At 56.6% G+C, this 18,870-nt stretch overlaps 1 protein-coding gene across 4 annotated transcripts in view; it reads right to left on the reverse strand.

The window, feature by feature from the left end:
• Nucleotides 1-4,709: 4,709 nt before the first annotated feature.
• USP22 (ubiquitin specific peptidase 22) overlaps nt 4,710-18,870 on the reverse strand; it is a 34,681-nt gene continuing 20,520 nt past the window's right edge. For 3 of the 4 annotated variants that reach the window (XM_027131324.1, XM_027131322.1, XM_027131323.1), the window contains exons 3-13: nt 15,833-15,946; nt 13,307-13,408; nt 12,921-13,090; nt 11,697-11,859; nt 11,235-11,340; nt 10,967-11,125; nt 9,714-9,840; nt 8,912-9,003; nt 8,166-8,228; nt 7,620-7,769; nt 4,710-7,160 (exon numbers count right to left, since the gene is read on the reverse strand). In XM_027131324.1, coding sequence (XP_026987125.1) covers nt 7,118-7,160; nt 7,620-7,769; nt 8,166-8,228; nt 8,912-9,003; nt 9,714-9,840; nt 10,967-11,125; nt 11,235-11,340; nt 11,697-11,859; nt 12,921-13,090; nt 13,307-13,408; nt 15,833-15,946 — 1,289 coding nt within the window. In that variant the 3' untranslated portion in view covers nt 4,710-7,117. The remainder of the gene's footprint in view (nt 7,161-7,619; nt 7,770-8,165; nt 8,229-8,911; nt 9,004-9,713; nt 9,841-10,966; nt 11,126-11,234; nt 11,341-11,696; nt 11,860-12,920; nt 13,091-13,306; nt 13,409-15,832; nt 15,947-18,870) is intronic. The other variant, XM_027131320.1, reaches the window with a different exon arrangement.

The following is an 18,870-nucleotide window of genomic DNA, read 5'->3' on the forward strand; positions in this document are numbered from 1 at the left end:
GGCTGCCGAAAACACAGGGAAATGTGTGCCTGACTACGGCTTTCCACAAAAATAACCTCTGGGTTTTTTTTTGTCAGTTTTTCAATTGGTCTTTAGTGTAAGTTGGCATGGCAGGTTTTGTTTTTTTAAAGACCAGGATCCTCTGCTGCAAAGAAAATCTGAAACTCTAAATACCATCCATTTTATCCACGTTCTGTGTTCTGCTGGTCCTACTTCCAAAATACACTCTGATTCCCGCCACCTGCCACAACCCCCGCGACGCCAGCCCCGAATCCGCCCTGTGCACCCTGCCCAGGGCTCAGCAAGCTCCTCTGAAAAGGACCAGACGGCAGAGACTCTCGGCGACGACTCAGCGCTCACCCAGCCCTGCCGCGCTTGTGCCCAGGCAGCCAGCGCCAGGGGAGGCGGCGGGTCGGACTGGGCTCCGCCGACGCGGCTCAGACCGGGCACCACAGCTCACCCTCCCCGCCCTGCTGCTCCGCAGCTCGGGCCTTTACCTCCAGCTTTACTGAGACATAAATGACACGTAACTTTGTGAGTTGCCAGGTGATGCATCTGTACATTGTAACACGTTCCCCACGTGGCACCAGGAACCCCTCCACTCCAGCCCACCATCACCCGTGTGGTGAGAACATGTAAGATCTCCTCTCTCTGCAACTCTCAAGCACAGGACACAGTATCAGGACGTGTCAGTCTCACCCCTGAGAGTCTGTGCCCTTTGGCCAGCATCTCCCCCTTTCCCACCCCCTGGCAACCACAATCTACTGTTTCTCTGGACACTGGCCTCTTTGTGTCTCTCTCCGGTTTTCTGAAGAGCTGTCTGCGAACAGCATCGCCTCACTCCCGCCCCGTCTTCGGTGCTGCTGTCCTGGAAGCCCACGATCCGTCGCTACTGTTTTTGCCTTAGAAACTCAGTAGCGTATAGAATGATTAAAAATAACAAAAACAACGCTTTGTAGATCTACCTTCACGTCTAACAATCCTCATTTTCTGGGTGTGGACCTAGGTCTGTCTGGTATCTCTCACTTCTGTCTGAAGAGCCTCCTTCAGCACCTCCTGTGCGAGTCTGCGGATGATGAATTCTGTCTGCTTCCAAAGCCTTTCCATTTCTGAGAGATTTTTCTGGGAAGACTCTGGGCTGCCAGCTTTTTCTTTTCTGCATCTCAGAGACATTGCCCTACTCTCTCCAGCTCCCAGTTTCTGACAAGACAGCTGCTGTGATTCCTACCTTTGTTTCTTTGCAACGTGTGCCTTCAAATCTTTCTCTTTCTCTTACTTTTTAAAGGTTTCAGTGCGGCGTGTCCTGGAGTTTCCTGTGGTAGGTAGGTCTGTTTTGTTATTTATCCAGCTTGGGGTTCTCTGAAACGTTCGGACCTGTAGCTTGATGTTTTTCATGATAAAATTACTGGCCATTATCCCTTCAAAATGTTTGGTACCGCCCCACATCCCAGGTGCCCTATTCTTTCGGTTTTCCCCCCATTCTTCTCTTTGTTCCAGTTTGGGTGGCCCCAATGCCTCTTCCCTCAGCTGTGAGGTCACGGACGGGCCTGTCAGGGCCATCCTTCCTGTCACCACGATCTTGGCTCCCAGCACCTCCATCCACGTGGCCCCTCCTCACACAACCCCCATCCCGCTGAAGGCTCCCGTCTGTTCCACACATTTTCCCTGAGAGCCGTCAACACATCAACCCTAGTTATCCAGAATCTCCGCCTGCCGGTTCCGACAGTCAGATCATCCTGAGTCCGGTTCTATTGCTCTGTCTCTTGGCAGTGACTGTTTCTACTTGCTGTTTTGTGTGTCTTGTGATTTTTTTTTTTTTTTTTTTTTACCAAACGCCAGACCTGTGTGGGACGGCAGAGACTGACATACCAAGTTTTTATGCCTGGAATTGGCCGGCCTTTCTCCTCCAGGCCGTCAGTGAGGGGCCGAGTCACAGGCTGAGCTGGCTGGGTTCTGTCGTTGCTGTGATCACCCCCGGGCCCCAACGGCTTCACCTGGCCCCGTGGGGTCACGCTCTCAGGGAGGGGCTGCTCCCTGGCAGCTGCACGCCTTCCTGCCCTTCCTCGGCGGTACACGCCCCTGTCCCTCAGTGTTTCCTCCCCTGGGGTCCCGTCCCGCTTGCCCTCCCCCCACCCCTCCCTCCCCGGAGCAGAAGCCCCACCGTACTGCTCCCGATGGAGCCTCAGGGCTACACCGACCCTGCTTCTGCTGCTGCATCCAGACACGCAGACCATCGCGTGCTGCACAGAGCATCACTCCCATGCACCACAGTGGTGACGTTTCGCTGATTGGATCTGATGAGCAGACAATTTAATAACAGTGAACTAAATAAGCCACAAGATTAAGAGTAAAAATGGTACAAATGAACTTATTTACAGAACAGAGGTAGAAAACAAACTTACAGTTACCAGGGGGAAAGGAGGGGGATAATAAACTGGGAGACTGGGATTGACACATACACACTACTATATATAAAACAGGTAACTAATAAGGACCTGCTGTAGAGCACAGGGAACTCTACTCAATGCTCTGTAATGAGCTATGTAGGAAAAGAATCTAAACAAGAGTGGATACATGCACGTGTGTAACTGATCCCCTTTGCTGTACCCCTGAAACTAACACAGCATTGTACATTAACTGTACTCCAATAAAAGTTAAAAAATAAAGATAATTTTAAAAACTTAAAATCCATCAGTCCATCACAAGAAATAATGCGCCCCAAACTCAGGGGTCCCCAACTCAACGGCATTCCTGTGGATTCTGTGCTCTGAAGCAAGAAGCCGGGGCACTGCATCTCCCACACCCTCCCGAGAACAGGCAGCCCTGCTGGGTTGCGAGGCAGCACAGACCGTTTTGGGTGTGTTAATTCCATCCGTCTACACAGGCAGCATGTGGCTCCCAGTTAAAGAGGGACCCGAACGAGTTCGAAAATGCTGCACGACCACTGAGCCTGAGGATACGAGAGCCCTAGTAACTCAACATCCGCGGCGAATGAGGACGTGTCACGAGCCTCCAGCAGGGACCAGAGGACACCAGCACAGACCTTCCAAGCACGTCAAACCTGTCCTCCTCCGTGGGCGCTGGTCCTCCGCAGAAAGAGCCTCCGCTACGCGGGCCGAGCACCTAACCATGGACATCGGTGACCGCGTGGCACGAGTGCCCTGAACACAGTGAGTGCTGTCGACCGCTTGGCCCACCTCTGGGTGTGCAGCGACGGACACTCGCGCGCAAAGTACAGCAAGAGCGGGCGGCTGTGACGTGCACAATCACGCCCGCTGCACAACCGCAAGTACCCCTGTGACCAGGGACCCGAGGACCATCGTTTACTGTAACTTTGTCTTCAAAGTTCAGCTCGGCTGGACGGTCAAAGATTTGGAAGCAACGGGATTTAAGGACTGGCGACAGAAGATCCGGGTGGGGACAGACCTCTCCGAACGGGCACAGACTGTGCTCACCAAGGAGAAGCCCGACAGAGGACACTCACCGCCAGGTGGACAAAACGGCCAGTTGTGGGAGCAGACGGCTCGCTGAGAACCCCCGCCCCACTCCATGAATAAAGGGGCCATCGAGATGGGGATGGGGCTGTCTCAACAGGCTCGATGTCAGGCCCTGACCCTGGCTCACCAGCTGGCCCTGCCGGGCGCCCACTTGGCGACTGGACCGCCACCAAGGCCCAGGAGCAGCTGGCCACCTGCCGGCAGGCCCACTACACGGAGGCCAGAGACGCGTCCTCACGGGATCGAACCCGTCTCCTGGACGCGGATCTGCCTGCCCTGTCGGCACCACCACCCGCAACGACGCTCCGCCAGCCCCACGGGACACAGAGCAGGGGCCTTGTGTCCACGTGGCTGCCCACTGAGACGCAGGCACGAGTCTGTCTGCCAGGACAGCTTAACGCTTTAACCAGGGCCTGCGACCGGAGCGTGCGGGTCCTGGGGTGGAGGGTTAGGGCTGGGCGGGCTCCGCGGGTCCTGGGGTGGAGGGGTTAGGGCTGGGCGGGCTCCGCGGGTCCTGGGGTGGAGGGTTAGGGCTGGGCGGGCTCCGCGGGTCCTGGGGTGGAGGGGTTGGGGCTGGGCGGGCTCCACAGCTTCACACCAAGAGCCCCACCGCGCGTCTCCCTCCCAGGCCTGGAGAACTCTGCTGGGAAGGCCTCGGAGCCCCAGGGGAGCTGCCTGCAGGCAAGCAGCAATGGTCCTCCTGCATGTGGAGAGACCCCCGGGCAGGACTGCTGCTCTGGAACCCAGGGGCACTCGCTGGTACTTCCTGATGTTTCCGCGTACGTGAAGTGAAGGAACGTGTGACAGAGGCATCCAAAAACAGCACGCTTCAGAAATGAAGGGTGGACCGGGGGGTGGGCAGAGTCGGAACCGCACTGACCAGGACGGGGGCTGCTCTCCGACCACACCCTCCGCCTTCTCAGAGCCCGGGGAGCCGCACACCCGTATCGCCGCACCGCATCCCAGGTCCTGTAATCAAACTCCAGCAGGGGTTCCTGCGTTTAAAGAAGCCCCTTGGGTGGCTTTTAAGTTCGTCAAAGTCTGACAGCCCACGGTGTCCTGAGTCCCAGATTTGTCCCCATCCTGCCCCCAGGAGGAGGGGACGCAGCGGGCATGGACTTCCCGGTCCAGGGCAGGTCTGGGCTGGAACAAACCGAGAAGGGGCTGGTGTCACAGACGGGACTCGCGTGCTAGTAAGGGAAGACGGGCCAGTTTTCAGAATAAAATGTAGCTTTATTACGACACAGGAAAAGACTACAAGCCATTAGAGAGAAGAGCCAAACAGTCCCTCAAAACGACAGGTGAAAGGGACGCGGAAACATCCCAGTAATAAAATCCACAGCACAATCATTGGAATCTCGTTCTTACGATTTCTGTTTTCAAAGTTATAGTAAACGACGAAACAAGTCACTTGAATTGTCAAAAGAACGGCAATTTTATACGACGAAAGCATCCACACGGAGCAGAACTACAACGGCACGAGTGTACGTGATGCAGCAGGAGCGTCCTGGACATTCTGGCGCTGACGGGAGGCCCAAGGAGGCCTGGAGAGGGCCCGGGCCCAGCCCCCCGCTCAGGACACCCAGGGAGAGCCCACTGTCTCACTGTAAAGCGCTGACACGGCAGCCAACGTCTCACAAACACAAGTCACTTTAAACACACTAGCCGGGGAGGAAGGGTCGCCCAGGGATTCCTCAGCGGTCTGGACATTGACACGGTGGTGGTTTGAAACAGGAAACCATTTTCCCGTATTTAGTAGCTGCATCGGGAGCTGAAAGAAAATAAATCCCCCAACCCATCACGCAGTTGTTTGTTCCTGACGAGGTGACATCAAAGCAGGACCTCAGCGCGCGGGACGGGGGGCGGGCGCGCGTGCAGGCAGCCGGAGCCTCACCGCGCCCCCCAGGTAGTTCTTCCAGCCACAGGGGAATCTCAGCAGCAGAGAGATAAGTGCTCAGAACACCAGGCCAGAGGGAACAGAGGGTTAACTTCGACATAAAAATTCAAAAGAACACTCAGAAAAGAGAAACGGCCTCACTGTCTCCTGAATCTTCACATCCTTGGAGCAGCTGAGCCCTGGACATGAGTGGGCGGCAGGGGAGGGCCGCAGGGCTGACCAGACCACAGGCGAGCCGCCAGAAACCCCGCGGCCAGTACATCTCCTCTGTCGCCACTCTGCACGGAGGCCCAGGGCTCCAGGGCCCTCAGAGCAGCCACAGCGGACGGGCCACGCGGGGCAGGCGCCTGAGCTGCGTCGTTGAGGACTCTGCCGGGTACGACGCCCCCGCCGCAGGACCCCAGCACCTTCCACGGGGGGAGCAGGAGCCACGCCGCGCCCAGACCCGAGCAGCCGACGAGCTGGACCTGGTTCACGGTCTGTCGGCTGAGAACCCGTCACACGTTTTTAAACAGTGACAACGGCTGAAATTTTATGACGTGGCTAAAGTATATGAAATTCAACTTCCCGTGATCATGTAAAGTTCTACTGGAACACAGCTACGCTCATCCACGTTACCTGCAGCAGAGACCACAGGGCCCCCAAAGTCAAAAACATCTACTACCTGGCCCTCTGTGGAGAGTCCGCTGACCCTGCCGCAGGTGAACGTGTTCCTCTGCAGGAAAGAAGCCTCACGTTCAGGGGACACTGGCTCGTCCCCCGTCTCTGGGCTGGAATCTCAGAGACGGACAATCTAAGTTTGGGTGTGAACAGACAGATGCTTGCGAGACGGCTCACGAGGAACAATGATGCTGCACCTCCCCCGTCAGCCCCTCCCACCAGCTCAGTCCCGGCCGTCTGTCCTGCGGCAACGGAAGCTACTGGAACGCAAGGCAGAGGCACCCAGAGCCAGGATGCAGCCCCCCTGGAGGCCGCCGCATCATCCGACACACCTGCCGCCCAGCAGCGACCAGGAGAGCTCGCGGGACAGGTGGCCAGGAAGGAAACACGGGAGGGAAACAGTGAAACCACTGGAAACGCTTCAGGTACTAAAAGATTAATACGACAGAGACCGTTCCCAGCGCAGCCTGATTCTCCTCCACTGAGCCAGGCAGCTCTGACCAGGTCCAAGGTGCCTGCGGGGGGGTGGGCGGGGGGCAACAAAAACAGCACCGATGAAAAAGCAAGATCCATTCTCCAGGATAAAAGGAAAACGATCTAAATTTCAGCCTGAACTCAATAATTCATTCACGTTACCATCATTACGTTTAAGAGATTCACCATCGTGGAAAGAGAGAGAAAGGGGGACGATACGCAAACGCCTATCTCTAGAAAACGGGGATCTGCTTCCACATGCAGGACAGACGTGCTCGGAGGCCCCACGGGGTCTTCAGCTCCACAGGCTCCGGGGCTCACGCCCGAGTCCGCGCTGCGCACGGACACCAAACTCACCAAGAGAAAGACCCGCGAGGCCTGCATCTCCTCCACCTCCTGCTTTCTGGGCCCCAGCGTGGAACGGCTGGCGCGGGGGCTGCGCCTGCCCCGGCTCGCGGGGGACACAGGAGACACTCCGGCGCACGTCTCCTCTGCCCCCACCCCCCCCAGCCCACCTCTTGCCAAGTGTCCACACAGCATGACCCCGGGCACCCGGATGACTTCGGGGGACTTGCCGGTGCGCCGACGGCTACTCGTACTCCAGGAACTGTTTGTGATAGAAGAGCAGGTACCTGAGGAGGAGAGAGGACAGAACACGCTTACTTCCACCTCCCGAGGGGTCGGAGCAAAACCACCCTGACCAGGACAGCCGCGCTCAGCCTGTCACCGCAGAGAAGAGACGGCAGGGAGGCGGCAGGGCCCCCAGTCCACGACCAGCCCGGCCTCCGTCCACCTGCTGGGCCCTGGCTGTGGCAGCACCCCGGCCCTGTACACGGTCCCTCTCGGAAGGACGCCGGCTCCGGGTCCCAGCCCCAGCCCACCCGCCCGGCCTCCTCACGGCCACCACAGAGCCTCTCAGGGCTGCCCCACTGCTCGCGGCTCCAAGCCCAGACGCCTGCTGGAGCTCACGGCAGCTGGAGTGGGGCAGGAGCCCCGCGGATGGTCTGGAGACCGAGGGAGGCAACGATGAGCAGGAAGGAGCGAACGGGGTGCAGAGGGGCGACGTGGCCCCGGGGCCCCGCGGGACACACCCCTCACTGTCCAGCACGTCTGCAATGCCAGCCTTGGTGATAATGGCGTCGTCACACTTGAACCACTGGTCCTTGTGCTGCCGGATGAAGCTGGTGTAGTGGCCACTCTCCAGGGTCCCCTGGTGGTTGACCACCGCAAACAAGGAGTACCTGGTTTGGGGACGGTGGCGGGAGACGGAGGTCACGACCCTGTCCCCACCAGGGACCACTGTCCCCGCCGGGTAGCCGCCCAGGAGCAAACGCTGACAGGCGACAGCAGCACAGGGGAGAGGAGAATGGGCCCGCCTGGGAGGCGCTGTTGCTGCTCTACCCTCCCCGCCGCCACCAACAGGAGGAATGGGGAGAGGGGCCTCACCGCGATGCGGCGGGGGGGGAGGGGGGAGGCCCCTCCCCGACAGAGGGTCAGTGGCAACACGACAGGAAGCAGGCCAGTGGCCAAGAGCAAGCAAGCCCGGCCGCTGCCCCTCACACGCAGCACCTCCTGGGAGACGCAGGTGGGCCTCCCGCGAAGCCCCCAGCCCCACTCGCGCTCGAGATGCCACTCACTTGTTATCGTTACTGAGACTGTCCACCGGCTGCTGGTACTGTCCGTTCATCCTGTTCTCTTTGCTGTAACAAACGGCGCAAACTCAGGCTCGATTAAAACAGTTCACTAACAACCTGCGGTTCACGTGGTATCGTGGGCACCGGGGACGCGCGACACCGGACGCCGTGCTGGTGCGGCTTCCACGGGTCCGCTTCTCCCAACAGCTCCATCTCAGGCAGAGATGACCCCCGAGTTACGGTGGGGAAACCGAGGCCCAGGCTGGGAAGCGGACTGCCGAGATCGAGGCTCAGAGCCGGCCCAGACCCACGTCTCCCTGCCAACCCCCAGGCGGGCGGGCAGGCAGCCTCCCCAGATCGTCCTGAGGCCCCGCCAACACTGGACTCAGGCCTCTGTTGCTTTAAGCCGCCCCGCCTGTGGTTATTATTCACTAAGGCAGCCCTCCTACCAGGAAGCGGCCTCCTATTTTTGCAAGGGTAAATTTCAAGCAGTCCCTGATACAAAGACTCCAAAACTACAACCACAAAACCACTGTGTTGATTTGTATCCAATCTCAGTGCCTGTGGCTGAAACGCCTGAAATGCTGCCCTGAGCCAGCTGGTAGGAGGACAGCCTCCCTCACACAGGGACGGTCCTGGGGTGAGATCAGGACAGTGAGGTGTCACCGACGAAGTGACATCAGGGCCCACTGGGGCCTCATCAGGGACCTGGTGCCACGCCCACCCGACCACAGACACGGAGGACGAACCTGGAGGCCATGAAGGGGGTCATGTCCAGCTCCAGGGGGAAGGACACGTAGGTGGTGATCTTGCGCCGAAGCTTGGCCGAGTGTTCGAATCGCTGCAGAAGTGGGGGTGGGAAGGCTGTAGGGCTCCTCCGACAGCACAGTCTCTGTGGCTCCCTAAGTGGGCCTTTCCTGCATTTTCCGAACCGCCCTTGGCCACAGCTAGAGCTCAGAGTCCACAGGGCGACATAACCCACAGGGCTCAGCCCAGCCGTGAAATGATGCGCCGTGTGGACCTAGCACGGTGCCCGGTGGGACAAACAGGTAGGGCTGGGGATTTGGTTTCTGTCTTACATCTTTAAAGGGTCGTGAAGTAAAAGAACGAGCAACAGAGACTGTATGCTTTACATGTAAAATCAGATCGCAAATACCCAAGACCAGCAGACACACTGTCTCTGCTGCATATTCTCTCACAATACATCATACACATGATTCATATCTGCTACTGGCCCTTCACAGGAACGTGCTGACCCCCAGACTAGACCTTAATGCTAAGGGTCCTTGCTTTCAAGTAAAAGAAAATCGGAAAACTTGGGGTGAGGACAGAAGAACTTGGAGGAGAGGAGCAGTAAATCCCTAACCACCCCCACCCAGAGTAACTCACCCTATTTTCATTATGAAGCAATTACTTTCTGATTCACGGGCAAACCTCCCGGCGACAGACACGAGCAGAGTAGTTTACAGGCACCGCCCTCTCTGCTCCACAAGCACGGACGGACTCTGCACACCCACCCACCCTCAGGCCCCGCGTGCTCAGGGAACTCACTTTGAGATGGAAGCAGGCCACGATGGGCAGCTTCTTCATGGTGAGCTGCTTTGTGGACTCCTGGTAGCTATGGCAACCGCTACACTTGATCTTGGCACTGCTTCCTAAGTGCTCTGGTCTGGTAAACCTGCAACGCAGTGAAAACATGGATTTTTAGGGAAAAAAGATGGCAGCAGTAAGAGAGGAAAAAGAGAAAAGTTATTTTATCACTTTCAGGGGGTTCACGTCCTTCCTAAAAACACACACACAGTTAGGGACGTTTATAACTTCACAATGAAAAAGCTATTCCTTCCTTTCTCTTCTCGAGCACTTCAAAAAATATTTATCCTCAACTTTTTTGGAAAATGAAAGTCTGGTGAACTCAAAATAATTTTCTAACTACTGTTAAGACCCAGCAATCAAATCTGTCCCTGAAAAGTGACAACCAGCACTCACACAAAAACTGTACATGAGTGGCTACTGCACTTTTATCTGTAAAGGCCAAAAAAAAAGCCCGGAAGCAATGCAGATGTCCTTCAGCGAATGAGTGGTTAAGCCGTGTACACCATGGAATACTAGTAAGCAATAAAAAGGAAACAACTGGTGATGCACACAACCTGGATGAATCTCCAGAGAATTAGGATGAGTGAAAAAGTCAATCCTTGAAAGGTTACATGATGTATGATTCCACGGATGTAACATTCTTGAAATGCGGAATTTCTAGAAATGGAGAACAGATTTGCGGCTGCCAGGAGTTAAGGAGGCAACAAGGGTAGGAGGTGCAGGACGTGTGGTTGTGAGGGACCCTGCGGGGGTGCAAGCATCCTGCATCTTGACTGCAGGGATGTTGAGATCCTGCTGACTGTGACATTGTGCTGTAATTTTACAAGATGTTACCACTGGGGAAAACTGGGGAAAGAGTACACAGGATCTCTCTGGATTGTATCTTACAACTGCACGCAAAACTACAATTATCTCAAAATAAAAAGTTTAATTAAAAACGTTTTCATCACCTTCAGAAAAGGCCACGAGCCACAGCAGGAGGGCGGCCCTGCTGGGTGTGACTCTGTCCGTTAGTCACTAAAGGCCGCGGACCTCCAGCCTCTGCTGGGGTGGGGGGCACTCAGGGACAGGAACAGCTCGTCTGCTGGCCATCCCGTCTTCCCTCAGCTTTCGTGCGGGAACGTGGGGCCCTGGGGGGCCTGGCTTTACCAGGACTTTCCCCGAGCAGCCACGAGGAAGGGCCCCCTCCCCACAAGGCGCGGACGCCTCACCTCCGCAGGCAGTCCGTGAGGGTCGTGGTTCCCGACGCGTGGCTCTCTCCGTTCACCACGCTGCCCTCGCTCCCAGGGCTCAGTGGCCAGAAGGGGGTGGAAGAGCCGGGCAGGTCCAGGCTGATGTCCCAGAAGGGGTCGATGGTGGTGGAGACCCCACTAGGAGCAAGCAGGGGGGACGGGTGAGCACCACGGCCCGGGGGCAGCGCAGCGACAAGGCCCCGCGACGGTTGGCCGGCAGCACCGGGGCTGCAGAGGCCGCACTTACTGGCACACTTGGCAGGTGACGTCGGACTGCAGCCCCCCTGTGAAGATCTGGTCTATGATGCAGTTGCAGTGGTTAGGGTTGTTGGCCTTTTTCCCATTATCATCACCTGGCAAGAGATGGTGGCTCTGGGACCCCGGGCCCCCAAGGCAGCCAGCCCACTGCCAAGCCGCTGACCCAAGGGGCAGAGCTGGTGCAGCAGGAGGGCCCGGGTTTCCACAGGGGCGCGGGAGGGACGCGCCATGTGCTTTCAGTTTCTCCCCCTTGCTCCTCCCTGTGAACAGTTCCCTGCCACCCACCTGGCAGGCCCAGCAACAGGCCCTGAGAAACAGCCCCCGCCCTCACCTCTGCAGCGCCCACCTGTGCAGCGCCCACCTGTGCAGCGCCCACCTGTGCAGTGCCCACCTGTGCAATGCTCACCTGTGCAGTGCCCACCTGTGCAGTGCCCACCTGTGCAATGCTCACCTGTGCAGTGCTCACCTTTGCAGTGCCGGTGCAAGACGTCCAGGGCCGCGATGAGGAACTCGTGCGCGTCCTGCTGCTCGTAGCCCGCCAGGTGCCGGGCGTGCGTCCACACCAGGTGCAGCAGCTTGTATGGGATGTGGGGGGACCGGTGCCCCGAGTAGAACTGCTTGGAGAGAAGGAGAAGCACCCTCGTCAGGAGCGCGTGCCTCCCTCGAACACAGACGCAGACGCGCACGTCTGACAGCCGCCCGGAGCCTCCGCTGGCGAGCGCGGCCCAAACAAGGCATTTCCTTTCCTTTTCAGGCAAACTGTGTTTTCACAGACTCTGAGTCTGCTCAGAGTTTTCTCCATTCCCACCACCTGTTTTCTAGAAATAAGCCAAAACGATGAACGGCGACAAACTTTTGTCAAACACACACACATACACTAAAAGGTGACTTGTGCCGTGTGAAACGCGTACCCCCGTAAACCTGAACCTAAAAACCAACCTGACAGAGATGAACTCACCACCAACAGTGCCCTAGTGAGGCCCCCCCATCAGCCCGTTCTCCAAGGCACCCGTGTCCCCGTTTTGGCCCAACGATATCATTCAGCTTGCTCACTCCTGTGACCCCAGGAGCCGCCGTCAGGCTAGGCTGTAAGTATGTGGGGACTGGCTAAGCCAGGCTAGGAGTCGGGAAACTTCTGAAAAGGGCCAGACCGTGAATCATTCCAGCTCCGCAGCCAGATGGGTTCAGGCAGCCGGGGCCCAACAGGGAAAACGAGAGGATGTGATCAAAGGCTGACAAAACCAGACCCGGCCGAGTCTGCTGGCCCAGGGCCGACGCCTGAAGAACCCCTGGCTCCCTGCAGCACCTGAGGGAGCGGCTGGGCTGCACTCCCGCTCTGAGAAGGGGGGGTCCAGCCTGCGAGCCCATCAGGACAGAACCTGATGTCCACGGCAGGGGCCCAAAGACAGAGGCCTCTGGTGACACACACAGTCAGCAGGGCCGGTAACAGGAGACCCGCCCGTCCTGTGGACAAAGCCGGAAAGCGGCAGGTGACGGGGAGGGGCGGGCACCTGCCACGTGCACCCCTGTGAGGCAGCCGCGAGCCTCTGCAGATGACCAAGTGCCTCACCCAACGATCCCTCTTGGGAAGGACGTGCGATTCCACAGTCGGCACGTCTGTGGACGTTCAGAGCCCACCCCGTGACGGCCCGGCCCCCTCCCGGCCCAGGCGCACCTCCTGGAAGAGGGAGGACATCTCGCAGACCAGGCAGGAGCCAGGGCTCTGCATCTCGCAGCGGTGCCGGTCGGACAGGAAGAAGTCGCGCAGCAGCGGCGTGTGCGTCAGCGCCTGCACGATGCAGTTCATGAAGCACGTGTTCCCGAGGTTGATGAGGCCGCGGAGACCTGGCAGGCAGAGCGCGGGGTGGAACCTACTTCTAACGTCTGCGCCCCACCCGTGGGAAACGTCCCGAGGCGTGCTCGCGCCCACCCCCACCAGCCCTCACCGCCCAAAGGCTCCCAGTAACAACAGGGCAGGGCAGGGAGGAGCCTCTGCGACAAGCTGACAGCCACGCTGCACCTCCCCGGAGAATGCACCCTCCACCCAGCGTGCCCGCCCACCTATGGTGCAGTTGGACGTGATCTTCCGTCGCTTGGGGTTGTGTTTCAGCAGCTCGAGCTCCCGTTTGGTCGGCTCCCACGTTGAAAACTTCTCCCCGACACCTAAGCGGGTGGAAGGTGCCGTTAGCTACACTCTGATCGTGTCTACGAACCAGCGTGGTGGCAGCACAGGGTTTATCAGATTCAAAGGCGGGCAACGTAGGGTCCTTCTAAGACCCTGTTCCAGACAATGGAAGGAGCTTCTCTCAGAGAGCGTGCCGTGGATGAACCACATCACATTCCCAGAGGAGGAGAGGAGAGCGGGACCTTGGGGGACAGCTGCCCCAGCACCAGCGGTCTCCTCAGCCTTAATTACACCCTGAGCAGAGGGACCACGGCACCAGTGCCCACAGGGAGCGCTGGGTGGCGACGGGGATGAAGGGACGGCTGTACCCACCAGACTTAAACCAAGGACGGCAGCAGGGCCACCTGCACCCCAGTGCACAGCCTACTCCTCAGAGGCACTGGCTCCACGCACCTAGAGCTCAACACGCTCTGAAGGACGCACCGTCCTGCTGACACATGGAATTGTGGAATGATTTTAGAAGAATCCTACTTTTTCCTGGGACGTGCATTTCTCAGCCCTGCGGTTTGACTGTTCCGCACGAAGAAATAACATCCTCAGCCTTAGCCTCACCTGCAACGTTACTAAGGTTTGGAGGTGGAAGAGAACAGGAAGTGGACTAAAGAGACTGTTCTCCAGAGAAGGTGGGCTCCTCGGCTCTGATGACCGACAGCCCTGGCTTGTGCTCCGTTCTCTAACATGGCACGTCTACAGAGGAGCACAATTACGGCAAAACATTGTAAACCACATGCTGGGTTGTACGTTCTCTGTGGAGAGACGGTCACAGGCCAGTGGGGCTTTCTACACCTATTACTGTTTCGACCCATGACCGTGTGCTGGAAATGAGAACAAGAAAGAAAAAACTATCAGGGAAACCAAAAACAGGCAGCTGAACAAAAAAGAAAAGAGCTGCATAATGTTCACGTGTGCCGCTGACTACGTGCCAGCGAAGGGACGGGAGTGGCGGCACGGCTCCACGGCCACCGCGCAGTCAGTGGGACACACGTGCCGCCCCTGCCCCGTCCCCCGCATGAGCCCCGCGCCCTGGTAATAAGGGCGCCTTAGCGGGAAGGGCACTAGAGGAACCTCTTGTCCTGATGAGATGACTCCGGGCGAGCTCCTGGATGGGCACTGGCCACCAGAAAGACCAGGGAAGCTTGGAATTTGCAGCACCCGCACGGCCGGCCCCAACTGCTCCACAGAGGGGAGGGGGCTGGAAATGGGGTTAATGATCCATCAGGCCTCCAGGAAGAAGCCCCCATAACATCCCAGCAGCACAGGGTTCGGGGAGCGAACCAGGTGGGTGAACATTCCACACCGAGGGGGTGATGCACCCCAACTCCACGGGGACCCTCCCCAGCCCTGCCCCGTGCCTCTCTCTCTCCATCTGGCTGCTCATCTGTGTCCTTTATCACATCCTCTAATGACCTGGTGAACCTAAGTGTCTCTCTGAGTTCTGTGAGCTGACTAGCAAACGCTCCAGTCCAGGGGGGTCCTGGGAACCTCCGATCTACAGCTGGACGGTCAGGAGCACAGATGAGACCCTGGACTTGAGACTCCAGCATCTGAAGTTGGGGAGGGGATCCCGTGGGGCCTGACACCTCCAGGCCGACTGTGTCAGAACTGAGTTGATCCGTAGGATACCCAGCCGGCGCCACAGGGAATTTCTTGGCAGGGAACTGACCCCCCCCCAAAAAACACTTGGTGACCAGAAGTGCCGGGTGTGAAGGGTTCTGTGCAAGTAAAGGAGACTCACGGGAGAGAAACACTCATCAGGGAAGAGCTGGGTTGTTCCTACACAAGAAGGAAAGCCTGGAGTTCTCCCTTTCCGGCTACAGAGGCACCGCACAGGACGGAGAGCGCGCTCCTGAACTAAGGGGCCTCAGCGGTAGATTGTTGCATTTTTCCTCTGGGAAGTTTAATTCTGTGCTGACACAGGTTTAGCATAACCTAACCAGTTAAGAGGGTTTTTTTTCCAGTTAAGAGTTTTAAGAGATTCAGCGGTAATTTAATGAGAAAACAGTCCACCCTCCTGGAAGCAGTCAGCATACACATCCTGCAGTTACCGAGGAGCTGCTTTCTGGGCAGCTACCAGGGACGAGGCAGCACAAAATCCCTGCGGACACTGTGCCTGGTTCAGCCCCGTGTCTGTAAAAATGCCCGGCGACCGGAGAGGCTAGGTTGGGGGTGTCTCTCTCAACCCCAGCTAAGCCCTCACAGCAGCCGCAGGCCTGTGGGCACCGCGCCTGCCTCCCCTGGCCCCCCCGTGAGCCTGCAGGAGGGAGCAGGCAGGTGTAGGGGCTCCTCCCCTTCAACAGAACCATCCCCCTCCCTCCCCACCCCCGCCACACCCTGACAGACAAGGGGGCAGGGAATGCAGGGCTAAGACACAAGCAGGCATGCAGATCTCAGGAAAACCAAACCTTGCATTTTCCAAGCTTTCCGCTGTTCCTCTTTGGCAATGATTTCTATGTCTTTGTCATAAATGTAGTCCTGACACAAGAAGCAGTAGATACCTCCATACATAAGCTCTATGGCTGAAAAGAGAAAAGAGGGAAGCGACAAAATTCAATTAAAAGTCGAAAGGTAATGCTTCAGGACACAAATTAAACAAGCAAGTTTTTTAGGCATTTCACTGCACCGTTTCTCAAAGCAGAGAATCCCATTATTACAAAAGGTTGTCCCCCCACTTCAGATGGTGTACCCTAAGCAGAGGAGGCACGTGAATTTTTTTTGGAAGCTCCCGCCAAGGGCTGAGGAACCTGAGGGAGAAAGAGGCGCCACGACCATATTTTACGAAGGACCCGACCCCCAGGTACCAGGAGCCTCTGCCTATCCTCTGAAACAAGGGGAACTCGCATTCCTATCAGCCCACGAGGACTCGTGGCGTCCGGATGGGCAGCAGGGCCCCAAGCAAACAGCCTGGAGGGCGTGCCCAGAGCTCCCGGTGAGCGGATCCTGCACTTCCTAAACTGAAAACAGGCATGAAACCCAGCCCTTAGTTACTTCCTCACGAAGATAAACAAGAGAAAAGTCCTCGAAGCACCTGGAAGGAACTCTGCTCAATTCAACAATTAAAAAGAATTCCCCTTACCCTCAGAATGGGTGAAAATATTTGCAAACGAATCAACGGACAAAGGATTAATCCCCAAAATACATAAACAGCTCATGCAGCTCAATATTAAAAAAACAAACAACCCCATCCAAAAATGGGCAGAAGACCTAAATAGACATTTCTCCAAAGAAGACATAGAGATGGCCAAGATGCACATGAAAAGATGCTCAACGTCACTAATTATAAGAGAAATGAAAATCAGAACTACAATGAGGTATCCCCTCACACCAGTTAGAATGGGCATCATCAGAAAATCTACAAACAAGGAATGCTGGAGAGGGTGTGGAGAAGAGGGAACCCTCTTACACTGTTGGTGGGAATGTAAATTGATACAACCACCATGGAGAACAGTATGGAGGTGCCTTAAAAAACTAAAAATAGAATTACCACATGACCCAGCAATCCCACTACTGGGAATATACCCAGAGAAAACCATAGTTCAAAATGGTTGAACTAGGGGACTTCCCTGCTGGCGCAGTGGTGAAGAATCCTTCTGCCAACGCAGGGGACACGGGTTTGAGCCCTGGTCCAGGAAGATCCCACATGCCACGGAGCAACTAAGCCCGTGCGCCACAACTACTGAGCCCATGTGCCACAACTACTGAAGCCCTCACGCCTGAGCCTGTGCTCCGCAACAAGAGAAGCCACCACAATGAGAAATGAGAAGCCTGCATACCACAACGAAGAGTACCCCCACTTGCCACAACTAGAGAAAACCGGCATGCAGCAACAAAGACCCAATGCAGCCAAAAATAAATAATTAAAAAAAAAAGGTTGAACTATGGACAAATGCACCCCAATGTTCACTGCAGCACTGTTTACAACAGCCAGGACATGGAAGCAACCTAAAGGCCCATCAACAGACAAACGGATAAAGAAGATGTGGCACATGTATACAATGGAATATTACTCAGCCATAAAAAGGAACAAGATTGGGTCATTTGCAGAGACATGGTGGACCCAGAGACTGTCACACAGAGTGAAGTCTGAAAGAGCAAAACAAGTACTGTATATTAACACGTGTATGTGTGGACTCGAGAAAAATGGTTCAGATGAACCTGTCTGCAGGGCAGAAATAGAGACACAGATGTAGAGAACAAATGTATGGACACCAAGGGGGGAAAGTGGCAGGGGGCGGGGGGATGAACTGGGAGATTGGGATTGACGTATATACACTAGTATGTACAAAATAGGTAACTACTAAGAACCTGCTATATAGAAAATAAACAAAATAAAATTCCAAAAAAAAAGAGAATCCCCTTGACTCAGACTCACCAAGGGACAGCAGACGTCTGCCAGGCGACGGGACACAGCTCGGAGCACAAACCCGGCCCCGCCACCTGCGCACCTCTGAGCACCTCTGAGCACCTCTGAGCTCCCCCACGTCCCCTGTGGTATAACAGGGACAGCAACAGCACTGGCACAGGTCTGCATGGTCACTAAGTTCATATAAACAACTAAGCGGCACGCACCTCCTGGTAAATGGTAATGTCTTAACAAATCACAGCTTTTATCATATTTCATGTCTTTTTTAAAAAAATTATTATTATTTTTTGGCTGTGTTGGGTCTTTGCTGTGCGCAGGCTTTCTCTAGTTGCGGCGAGCGGGGGCTACTCTTCGTTGTGGTGCGCGGGCTTCTCGTTGCGGTGGCTCCTCTTGTTGCGGAGCACGGGCTCTACACGCTTGGGCTTCATTAGTTGCAGCACGCAGGCTCAGTAGTTGTGGTTCACGGGCTCTAGAGCGCAGGCTCAGTAGTTGTGGCGCACAGGCTTAGGTGCTCTGTGGCATGTGGGATCTTCCCGGACCAGGGCTCGAACCCGTGTCCCCTGCATTGGCAGGCGGATTCTTAACCACTGTGCCACCAGGGAAACCCCCATATTTCATGTCTTAAGGTACAAAGACACAGGTCAATGATACTGTGGTGGATCGAAAGCAGATCTATCAAGACTCAAAGTAGCAATTTCAGAGAATCCCAGGCCTACCACTGCCCCTCCCTAAAAACCTACAAAATTCCGACCAAGTCTCTGCAAGTCCATGTCGAGGCTGCTCTGGAGGCCGGGGCCAGCTGCCCTGCGTTCTGCCCACTCCTGGGCAGTGTCACTCCTGCCCCGGGGACCAGAGCAAGCTGGCAGAGGCGGGCTTACGGTGGGAAGGAGGGACACTTCCAGGGAAGCGGCGGGGTTCAGCGAGAAACAGGCCAGCCGCATGGCGAGGGCAGAGGGAGGTCCCATGTCCCCAGATGAGTCTGCCTCCCACCCGCTGTGTGGGGCTGGGACCGCCAGGAGGGGCGGGGGCCGACAGCGGGCGCTGGGGCCCCGGGGTGAAACGAGGAGGCAGCTTGCCTGA

The sequence above is a fragment of the Aethalodelphis obliquidens genome, unplaced genomic scaffold (genome assembly GCF_003676395.1).
Source record: "Aethalodelphis obliquidens isolate GAN/ISIS:26980383/991018 unplaced genomic scaffold, ASM367639v1 scaffold38, whole genome shotgun sequence".
Classification (NCBI taxonomy): Eukaryota; Metazoa; Chordata; class Mammalia; order Artiodactyla; family Delphinidae; genus Aethalodelphis; species Aethalodelphis obliquidens.